The sequence below is a fragment of the Seriola dumerili genome, unplaced genomic scaffold (genome assembly GCF_002260705.1).
Source record: "Seriola dumerili isolate Sdu_G_001 unplaced genomic scaffold, Sdu_1.0 BDQW01000189.1, whole genome shotgun sequence".
NCBI classification, from domain to species: Eukaryota; Metazoa; Chordata; class Actinopteri; order Carangiformes; family Carangidae; genus Seriola; species Seriola dumerili.
This window is the reverse complement of record NW_019174444.1, coordinates 4,045,955-4,057,086: the sequence shown is the minus strand read 5'-3', so window position 1 is coordinate 4,057,086 and position 11,132 is coordinate 4,045,955. Positions and strand designations below refer to the sequence as shown.

Sequence of the window (11,132 nt, the reverse complement as noted above, 5' to 3'; positions counted from 1 at the left end):
ACATGTAACAGCAGAAGTAGTAGCTGTATGTGTTGATTTCTATGTGCTATATGTTGTGTTAGAATGTACATTTGTGTCCTAAAGGAAATGCAGATTTGCACACACTGGAAAAAGGAAAGCCAAGGAGAAGTGAAGTGGAAACTTTATCTTTTATCTTCGCTTCCACCTTCCCTTTGTTCGCTCCCAGACAGAGGCGGTATGGTTGCCGGTTTTGATCCACGGTGCGATGCAGAACCAGCCCCCCCAGGCCGCCTTCATGGCCTCCTTCATCCTGGAGGTGGACCAGTTCATCCTCACCCCGCTCACCACTGCCGCGCTGGACGCCAAGGACCACGAGACGCCGCAGGAGAGGCTGGTTTTCAACGTGACCGTCCCTCCCGCTGAGGGCTACATCACCCACCTGGACGACCACACCAAGCCTATCAGGTCTTTCACCTGGTCGGACCTCCACGAGATGAAAGTGGGCTACCAGCCGCCCAACAGCAGCCAATCACACCGCAGGAACTATGAGGTAAGGGAGGTTATACTAATGATTGAAAACATAGAAAATCAATATCTCCCTCCAATGATATATGTATATATATATATATATATAGCTGCATTTGTAGCCCCAAATAGCAGCAAAAAATAAACATTATTGTTAATTAGGATTAATTCTTGATCTTAGTGAACCTTGTGTGTGATGTAAACTGGACCATTAGCTAAATCAGCTAATGGCTCCTGATAATATCTGTCTCCTCTTAGCTTACTATAAAAATGGCTGTCAAAGCCCTGTGGGTTGGTTTGCTCTCAGTCAATACACAGTATTATATAGCTGGTGTAACTATTTTTAAATCTGCTTTTCTGGTTGGTGAGCTAGCTAGCTAGTATACTACTTTAGGTTTGTGGGCAGCTAGCCTCTGGTGATGCCTGTGATGACCACAAACACACTGAAAGGCCCACCTTTTTTATGTGGTGGATTTCTGTTAAAGAGACATTTTTTTGAGCTGCTGGATTGATGATGGTGCTCACATCTACTGAGGTCACTCCCAAGGTCACTGAGAGGTTAGTACTTAACTAAACCAAGGTGGACGTAAATGGCATTTTCTGCTACGTATATATCTTGTATCTGTCCCTATATATTCTCTAAGGTGGAGTTCCAGGTTATAGACGGCTTCTATGTGACCAGCCCACCCATCATGGTCCACATCTCCATCAGGGCAACTGAAACAAATGCACCCAGAGTCTCCTGGAACATGGGTACATCATAAATATCACAACAGATGGTCTCACTCTCAGTAACATGTTTTCACTGTATACCTGCTGAGAACATGAGTGAAGTGGCAGCTCGACAAACCACATGATGCCAAAGTTCAGTTCATTTAGTTGTTTAGTAACAGTTGATGTCTGGTGTCTCAGGTCTGGACCTGTTGGAGGGTCAGTCCAGACCAATCACCTGGGAGGAGCTGCAGATAGTCGACAACGACAACATCGATGCCGTCTACCTGGTGGCTGTGGACGGACCTCTACACGGGCGTCTCAGTGTCAGAGGTGAGGGGTCAAAGGTGACTGTGTCACTTACCTCATTAAGAAGCAAATAACTGATTTCTGCTTTGTGAAAAATAATTTTATATTTTTAACTTAAGTTACACATATAATGTTTTTATGTATGATATGTAGCTCTCGCTCTTATCCACCTGTTTTAATTCACATTGTCAGTTTGCACATGACAACCCTGAATGGAAATACTGAAAACTGAAAAATTGCTAAAAAAAAAAAAAGAAAAAAGAAAGAGGTTTACATTTGACTGAGGTGGAAAAGTTGGTGTATCGTGAAAAGCAAAATTTGGCAATTTTAATCCAGTAAACAAGCAAACGTCTTTTTTTTTATGTTGCTTTCCATAAGTTAATGTTGGACTGGAGATTCTCAAAATCACAAATGAGCATTTTCTTTATCAGTCTTGGATCAGGACTAGTCATGTCATGTTCTGGTTGTTTTAAATGTGTCTATACTAGCCCTGTTTTATTAGAGAGGAAACTGATTGACAACAAGGAAAAACACCTCATTATTTACATGTAAAAGGCTGATTCAGTCTCATGACTATAAGAAGAATCCATCTCTGCTCTTACACTGCTCCTCTGTCCTTATACCTCGCTGCTTTAATCCTGTGCTGGTATTCCGACACACACACTGCCCTGGGAATTCCCAGAGAACGTCGTCTGGCCTTTTCCGCCCTTTTTCCTCCATGTGTTGCCCATCCGTCAGGGACCGTGGTGTGGCTGGGGAAGCATATGTCTAGTGGCCCTGCATGTGTTTCCTAATCAGGTGTAAAACGGGGCCGCGGCCACTTTGCCAGGGGCCGTGGCAGCGCCGAGGCTGCTGCTGCCTCCCTCTCCGTCCACGTCTGTCCCTTCCAGCCCAGCGCGTAGGGAGACGGCCTCTTTGTCTCGAACGGGGAGTGGGACCGAGCAGATTGGAGGGACTTATGCCATTTCATGCCACTGTGCACAGGGAGCAGATGCACTGTCCCCAAACAGGTTTTCATGCTACCAGCTAGGAGGAGGGAGTGAAAGAGGAGGGGGGGTTGAGGTGGCATGAGAGTGGGGGCCCCGAGGGGCTCAGGCAGGGAGTTAACCTTTCATGGCTGCTTTAGACGTATAGAAACAGAGCAGCGTGTTTTCAGCTGATTCTCTGGATTCTTTCTTCAAATCTGTGGCATGAAAGTCTGATACTGAACGTGATCTCTCTCCAACGTAGACACATTGACAAACATGAGAATCATGACCTGTAAGTGCAGCTCGCACTGGGCTTTTAAAGTCGTCTGTGCTGAGAGATTAATTCATCATCTGGATACACTTCGTGTGGTTGACAGCAAACTCACAACTCTTCTGGCCTAAACTTTCTACTTGCTGCTGCTTCTGCTACAGTTCCCATAACAAACACCAAACCGGTGACGGGATGAGGCTTCACGATAGTGGTTCCCAGTCTTTCTGGCTTGTGACCCTTTAAAACATTTTCCTCCTCAGGTTAATAAATGTAAATGATTTTTAGAGGCTTGTTATTGTAAAGTATCCAGTGTTTCCCAAGAAAAAAACAAAAACTAAAGAAAAGTCTGATATAATTGTTTCTTCCCCTGTTGCCTTTAAATCATTTCATGACCCCTTAGATTTATCGCTCAGAGGGGTCCTCACCCCCAGGTTGGGTTTACAAGGTTGTAGGTTTGTAAAAGGGTCAGAAATTTAAGCCCAAAAAGTCTGTCAAAGAGTCAAAATAACTGTAGCTTACTACAAATATTACAGATGGAAATGAATTTAATGTTACAGAGAGTTTAAGTCATGACGTAGTGTTCGACCAGCTTCAACAACACAATACAATCTCTGATTTCTTTTATGTCTATCTGGAAAAGAAATTAAGCTTGTTTGTGGAGTTTACTCTCCACTACAGCGGCTCTGTAAGAAAGTGAAACCTCCGTGATTTAACGGATCACAGTCTCAACTACAGCTCACACGAAGAAAACTACATGCTCGGCAGCTTCATCATCGTAACAAGGTGTCATCCACATCCATAAAACTCATCACCTCTCTCTTCTGAGGTCATCTTTTCTACTTTGTAGTTTTGATCTCTGCTGTCTGGAAACGTCTACAGCAACGTTTAGCCTGCAAACGTCCAGGGATGTTGGGAAATGGTGTTTGTTAAACATTTTCCCCTGTTTTCAAAAAGCTCTGAACATGAACTGTCGAAGGAGAAGAACAGTGGTCCTTTGTTCAAATACCTCAAAAATCCTCAGGTTATATTTACCTGATGAGACCTGTAGTGATCATCTCAGAAACCTCCAGGTTGAAACAGATGGTTGGGTCAACAAATCATGTGACTTTGACACTGTTTAATACCATCAGTCAACGTTGGCTTCTTCAACAACCACTAAAAAGTGGATCTGCACTTTTTACCATCACCCATCAAAAATTCTCCAGACAAACTATATTTAAATGTAGGCAACTGCAGCTAATGATTATTTTCATTATCAATTAACTTAATTAGGTGATTAATCATTAAGTCAATGATACTTCAAGACTTTGTCAAAACTTTGCAGAGCCCAAGGTGACGTCTTTAAATGTTTATTTTTTATTTTTTTTTATTCAACCAACAGACAGTGACATGACAAAGAAAAGCAGTGAATCCTCTCATTTCAGAGGCTGGAATCAGGAAGTATTTGGCTTTGATTCATTATTTTAACTTCACAAATTACTATCACAGTAGTGACAGATTATTTTTCTGTCAGTCAGCTGATGAATTAATGATCGGATTGTTTCAGCAGTGTTTAATAACACAGTACAGTAGTTGGCTGGTTGTTGAAACTTTTGTTCCACTAGGCATTTTTCCCCATTCCCCTTCCTCCTTCCCTCCTCCTCCTCCTCCTCCTCCTCCTCCTCCTCCTCCTCAGTTTGGACTCTTGTTTATCCGCCGCTCTAGTAAAGAAGCAGTAAAACAACAAAAGTTTGGCTCTGCTCTCGTCACACGTCCTCTGGTGGAGCTGCGTCTCAGAGGAGGAGGATGCTGCTGACCCGCGATGCTGCAACTGGGGGGGGCGGTGACGCTGCTGCGCAGGGACAGTCACTGCAGGCTTCGTCCAACGCCTTCAGCCAAATGGATGGCTGCCTGTCCTGCCACACACTCCCCCTCTCTCTGTGTATCACACACACACACACGTTTTTTCCTTTATGGGCCTGTTGCCCAACGCCACCTTTGGGCCTAATTACCAAGTTGTTTCCATCACTTGGACCAGTAGCCGGTTCCCCTCGGTAAAGTTGCTAATGAGGTTCGGGCTCGCGACCGCTCGTCTCTCAATCTGTCTGCTGACCTTGCCCTTCTGTCTCTCTGGCACGCGCAGGGAGACAGGAAGCCCCCCATCCTGGCAACCGGGCGGCCACCGGGAAGGACGCCATGTTTTGCCCCACCGGTGTTCACAGCACAAACTCCAGCCAGCGCCTCACGGTGCCTTCAGGCGCTAAGAGAAACTTGTTATTTCCAAGTGACAATGGGAGAAAAAAAAAAAACACTGCATGTGTTGGAGACGGTAATTGAATCAAAGTGCGAAGCTTTGGCTGGGAACCGAGCCGTTCGCTGACAACAACACATGTCGGCCAGTAGGCCGCCAGTCATGTGACGCTCTGCTGTTAACGTTAGCATGTTGTACAGTGTGAGGAAGGCCAGCCAGCAGCAGAGAGCTGACAGATGGACATGGCCTACTTCATTAATGTAGGACAGAGAAGTTTCTCATGTTTAGTCCAACTATTCACACTGATAAACATCGACGGGTTCAGACTCCTCGCTCTGCATTTGAAGCAGAAATCCGCCTTTCAGAATAAAATTCAGTATTATAATTATCTGAAGCTACAACTACAAAAAACTGCATATATATTTTCGATTGTTAAACTTGTATTTTAAGAAATTTGTCCAAATATTTGTCCTTTAAATTTGACCATTTTATAACAGAAATTACAAAAATATATATTCAGTCACTTATTTCATTGAAATGTTAGTTACACAGTGTGGTTGAAATCAATATTAAAAACTTAAGAATATTTTGTCAATATTAATATACAGTATATTGATATTGCAAACTTTTTAATAAATCACATTTATGTGTCATGTAATAGATTCTGTTCCTCTGTCAGTTTTATTTATTTATTATTGAATTTATTTTCTCTTGTCATGTGTAAATTAGAGACTTAAATCATATGAAGACCATTATAATGTGATCATATCATCACAGTTCACTGAAAGAACAGGGAAAAAGATTGTTAAATTATTGTCCAATCCTAAAGTTCTACCTGTGAATTTTATTTTAGATCTTATGATTTAACTCAAATATGAAAAGTCGAAGCCACATTTTAATTTGTTTACATTTAATCAGTTTATTGAGTTCCTCAAATCTAAAGTCTACTCTTTTGTAAGATTTAAACACAGTTGAGGATTTAACTTCTTCTTCTTCTTCTTATTCTTTGTTTCTTGTTTATTCTGCAGTTAAACTTACATCACCGACACAGGCCATAAAAAAATCATTATTTTTAAGTTGCTAATCATTGTATAAATGTATCTGAAATATAATTAAAAAATGTTTTTAATTTAAGATACAAAACAATCACATTAATCTCCTCTTGTCCCTCATGTTTACTTACCTTCTTAACTTTCAGTCATTATAAAACTGTAACAGTAACTCAGTATTCACATGTGAGTGTATTATAATGTGACTGTGGTTATTTCCTGCTGACTCAGATTTTGTGTTGAGGCAGTCACTGTGTTGTAGATATTGAGTCTGCTGTCAGACTTCATTTTGACCATAACTCATACAAACTCATACACACTCATACACACTCATGCATACTTTGTCAACACTCACTGTTGACAAAATCTGTCGTTTCCATTCTACCACACAGTATTGGAAATGTATGCTGCCTGTTGTAAAGTCGGAGTCTTGCTGCAGCTCGAGAAAACCACATTTCAACTTTAACATAATCTGTGTGTCAGGTGTCATTTCACCTGTGTCTCTGTTTCTTCCCAGGTGGGAAGGCGTTCATGTTCCGTGTGCGGGACCTGAGGGAGGGCGTGGTCGTCTACCATCACTCCGACAGCGACACCACTCGCGACCACATCGTCTTCCGCATCAGCGACGGCCGCCACAGCATCCGCCACAAGTTCCCCATCAACATCCTGCCTAAAGATGACTCTCCGCCTTTCCTCATCAACAACGTGGCGGTGGAGGTGCAGGAGGGCGGGGCCGTGAGGCTGGAGGAGTACATGCTGTTAGCCTCCGACCTGGACTCCAGCGACGACTACATCCTCTATCAAATAGGCTCCCCCCCCCGGGCGGGGCAGCTGGTCAGGAAGACCTCCGCCGAGGAGACAGGTGAGGGTGGAGCGTATGTGTTCTTGTTGTAGACTGAGGTTTTGTGTTGATGCTTCCTCATCACATGGTGAACCTCCTTTGTTGCTCCTCATGCAGGAGTTCCAGTGGACAGTTTCCTGCAGAGAGACCTGATCCAGGGTCAGATCTACTACCAGCACTCAGGAGAGGAGCAGTTCGAGGACTCCTTCGACTTCACGCTGTCCGACAGCCACCAGCCGCCCAACCTCTCCCAGACATATGTGAGTCAAACATTATAACTCTGTTGGAGAGTAGAGAAGTCCTGCAGAGAAGACCCCTTCTTTAGAAAAGTCCCCCCCCCCTCTGTTTGCAGACCATGGTGGTCCATGTGTTCCCAGTAAAGGACCAGCTGCCGGTGGAGGTTCCTGGCAGCGTACGCTCTCTGACGGTGAAAGAGACGGAGGTGGTTTACATCACTCAGACTCACCTCCACTTCACAGACAGAGAACACCCGGGCACCGACCTGACCTACGTCATCACGCAGCCCTGCTTCAGCCCACTGCATCCTGGGTAAGGACAAGGCAGAGTCCAGGACGCGTATAGCGTAGCACGAAGCTCTCTGAAATGAAACTGAGCCTCCTCTTTTTCAGGCTGATGGATGCAGGACGTCTGTTCTACACAGACACCACCACCGCCATGAAGAGAGACCACATGGTCCCGGTGTTAAAGTCCTTCACACAGGTAGACTCACTGCAGCCTGAAACCCACAGACAGCGTGGTTCTGGTTCTGTGCTGTCTTCACTGTTACCTCACTGAGGTTACAATAGATTCATTCTAACGAAGTCTTTACTGTCCACAGTGTTTCCAGCTTCTCAAACATGACAGTTTTTAATTATTTGGATCATTTAAATATATTTATAAATCATTGTGAGGTTTGAACTGTTGGTTGGACAAAACAGTCACTTGATTATTCTATTATTCTCACACATTAATGTATCAGTGATAATGATCCAATGATATAATATTGAATATAATAGCATTTTTACTTTTGATGCTTTTGCTGATCATATTTAGATAGTTTTACTTGAAAAACATTCTCAATGCAGGACTGTTTTCAACTGTTTGTTTATTGGTAAGCAAGATTACGCAAAATCTACTGAAGTGATTTGCACCAAATTTGGTGGAGGGACTGACGTTTTCATCGGTTCCTCAGGAAATCTTTTTTTTTTTTTAAATATAGAGGCATATTTATGGTGTTGAGATCCAAGTAATAATCCAGATCTGTTGGAAGAAAATGCTGCATCTACATCACACACAGAGCAGTACTTGTCATTAATAGCGGCGAATGGCGGCGGCAGCATTTAAAGAATGATTACATCAGTGTTTCATTCAACATACAACTACTAAAATGACCAAACAACAGTGGTTGTGACAGAACACTGAGGCAGTAAGTAAATAAAGAGAACAAAAGATGTGTAGGATTGTTTGACTGCAGTATTGACAGTGTGACGTTAATTCAAGTAAAGGATCTGAATTTTCCTCCGCCACTCAGGCTGAGCAGCTGCCAATGCGCTGAGCCTGTCAGGGTGGATGCTGTACTGTACTGTGATGTAGATATAAAGTATAAAAACATGGAGATTGAAGGAGCTTACTGTGTCTTTAAGCTGTCGTCCTGTCCTGCTGTCTCCTCCCAGCATGCGGTCAACCACATGAAAGTGGCTTTCATGCCTCCTGTGGAGGACATCGGCCCGGCGCCACTGTTCGTCCAGTTTGTCTTCTCCGTCAGCGACCACCACGGTGGCACCATCTCCGGCCTCCTCTTCAACATCACCATCACCCCTGTGGATGACCAGGCACCAGAGGTCAGAGGTCACACAGAGGCTGAGCTTCTTCTTACCTCCAGGAGAATGTTTCGTTTGATGGTGGATGTTATGAGCTCAGTCTGACATTTGAATATCCTGATTTTGACCCCTGTTGTTGTGGATCCTCAGACCTTCACCAACCTGCTGCGGGTGGAGGAGGGCGGAGGTGCCTTTATGACGGAGGAGCACCTCCTGGTCCAGGATCGGGACAGCAGGGAGGAGGCTCTGAGGGTGAAGGTCCAGAGGACGGCTCGTCATGGGCGACTGGAGCTGCAGGGCCGAATGCTGCTGAAGGGAGACGAGTTCACCCTGCAGGACCTGAGAGGACTGAGACTCAGGTTAGAGTGTGTGTGTGTGTGTGTGTGTGTGTGTGTGTGTGTGTGTGTGTGTGTGTTGTTTTTGAAGTCTATCCTTGTTGGTAGAAAACATGATCCGTACACTGTTAATGTTGGTCTGACTCATAAGACATCACTTTACTTATCTCCTCTTTCTTTCTCTCCTCTCTTGCAGCAGAAACAGTCTGACATTAACTTTTAACTGTTTTAAGTCTGCTTCACATGTTCATAAAGTTTGTTCATCATCAGAACTGAAAGGAAGAAAATACTGAGTAAGAAACTTTAAATGATAAAATTCAATCCACGTATTTTAAAATATATTCCTTAATCTGACTTTAATAGTATTATATTTATAGATTTATTTTTTTATTCTAGTTATGTGATAATACATTTCACCTTGTTGAATATCGCTTTTGGATGTGGTTATAACCGAATTTACTGGCAGGTATCAGCGTTTCTTCTCATATCATATTAAGAACTTCATTCATGGTTCAGATGATGTTGCTTATAATAAACAACTCCGCCTCTTTCACATGAACGCGCTCGTAGCCGGACAGGTAAACCCAGGGTTAACTGAGCCAGTTGATAACCTGCTTCGTAGTACAGGTTATCAGGACGGTCAATGTTAGGTTCAGTTAAGCCCAGATAACTAAAAGTTATCCTGGGTATGTTGAACCTCAGGTTTTAGGATTAGGTTTAGGTTTGGTTAAGGGTCGTGGTTCAACATGTAGCTGTGAAGGATGAAGGTGGTCTAACTATAGCTGCAATGTACAGATATTTTAGAAAGAAACGCTGATTCCTTCTTTATTTCATCAAGTTTCCTTTGGTTTTTCTCTTTGGTTTTCAGACTCAGCTTCTAATATACAGAAACTTATCAATGAAGGTCTCAGACACGTAACACAGAGCGGATGTTGGTTTGTCGGATCATTGGCTGCAGTTACAAGGAGACCAAACATGATCAAAGCTGTGTGAATATTACAGAGCACTGACACTAATGAGACGGTTCCATACCTCACTTCCATGATTACTCAATGCAGACATGTAAACTCTGACCCACGAGACCTGGTTCCTCTGTAAACTGTTAGTCTGCGCCGCCTTTGATCGGATCTTAGTGGCCAATGTGTTTACAGAGTCACCGATCCAGGAACATAAACTAAAACCTCAGGAGGAAACACATGGTTCTTTACGTGTGGGTGTCTGAGTGTGATTGGTCTCTGAAGAGAGTTTTTTTTTTTTTTCTTGACCTACAAATATGTTGAAACTTTTGGTCTCTGTGTTTTGGCTCTTTCATCTGACATACAGCTCCAGTTATACTCTGACAAACAAAAATCTGTTCCAAATGATGCTCATTAATCAGAAATAACTGTTTGTATTTTTTAAAGGGGACCTTTTATGCTCTTCTGAGTTTTTCCTCACATGTAGTGTGTTAAATAGGTTTTTGTGCATGTAAATGGTCTCCACAGTCACAAGGATCACAGTTTACACCAAAGGGAGAAACTCTGTCAGAGTAAAAACTTCTTTTTTCTCCTTTGTATGAAACGCCTCGTTGGGGGTCCAGACATTACTTCCTGGTCTTATTGACATCAATACTTGCCCCACACAAGGCACAGCACATAACTACTTATAATTCAGACTTTTCATTAGTTTTGTAGCCATGCCGAGAAGACAGCGTTCTTAATTTCCTGCAGAAATCATCTTCGTTTTTCCACGGTTCTCCACCGCTCCAGACATTATATTGTGAGCCCACACATCAAGGAGGACTGCTTCAGGAACCACGCACAGTTAGACATTTCATTTTCATTTTTTTATTTCTCTAATTCACACTTCGTTTAATTCACACTTAATCAGGCTGAGCAGGGGACTCAGGCTCACAGCCTGTCAGTCTGCATTGTTATTGTGGAACTGTGATGTTTAACTGCATTACCGCGACCTGATGATGTAAGTAAGAAGCAGCAGCAAACATATAAATGCTTAAACGTTTGTCAATATTGACATGCTGTACCTCGTTAGCTCAGATAAATTATCCATAATTTAACCGCTGAGTTCATTTTTCAGTAACTATGCGCACTAAAGTTTAATTCATTCAGATTT

General features: G+C 43.0%; 1 protein-coding gene across 1 annotated transcript in view; it reads left to right on the top strand.

Moving 5' to 3' along the window:
* The first annotated feature begins 226 nt into the window (after window positions 1–226).
* LOC111227569 (FRAS1-related extracellular matrix protein 1-like) overlaps window positions 227–11,132 on the top strand; it is a 44,032-nt gene continuing 33,126 nt past the window's right edge. The window contains exons 1-9 of the mRNA XM_022753115.1: window positions 227–511; window positions 1,131–1,239; window positions 1,399–1,530; window positions 6,542–6,892; window positions 6,983–7,125; window positions 7,218–7,414; window positions 7,495–7,585; window positions 8,539–8,706; window positions 8,836–9,044. Coding sequence (XP_022608836.1) covers window positions 227–511; window positions 1,131–1,239; window positions 1,399–1,530; window positions 6,542–6,892; window positions 6,983–7,125; window positions 7,218–7,414; window positions 7,495–7,585; window positions 8,539–8,706; window positions 8,836–9,044 — 1,685 coding nt within the window. The remainder of the gene's footprint in view (window positions 512–1,130; window positions 1,240–1,398; window positions 1,531–6,541; window positions 6,893–6,982; window positions 7,126–7,217; window positions 7,415–7,494; window positions 7,586–8,538; window positions 8,707–8,835; window positions 9,045–11,132) is intronic.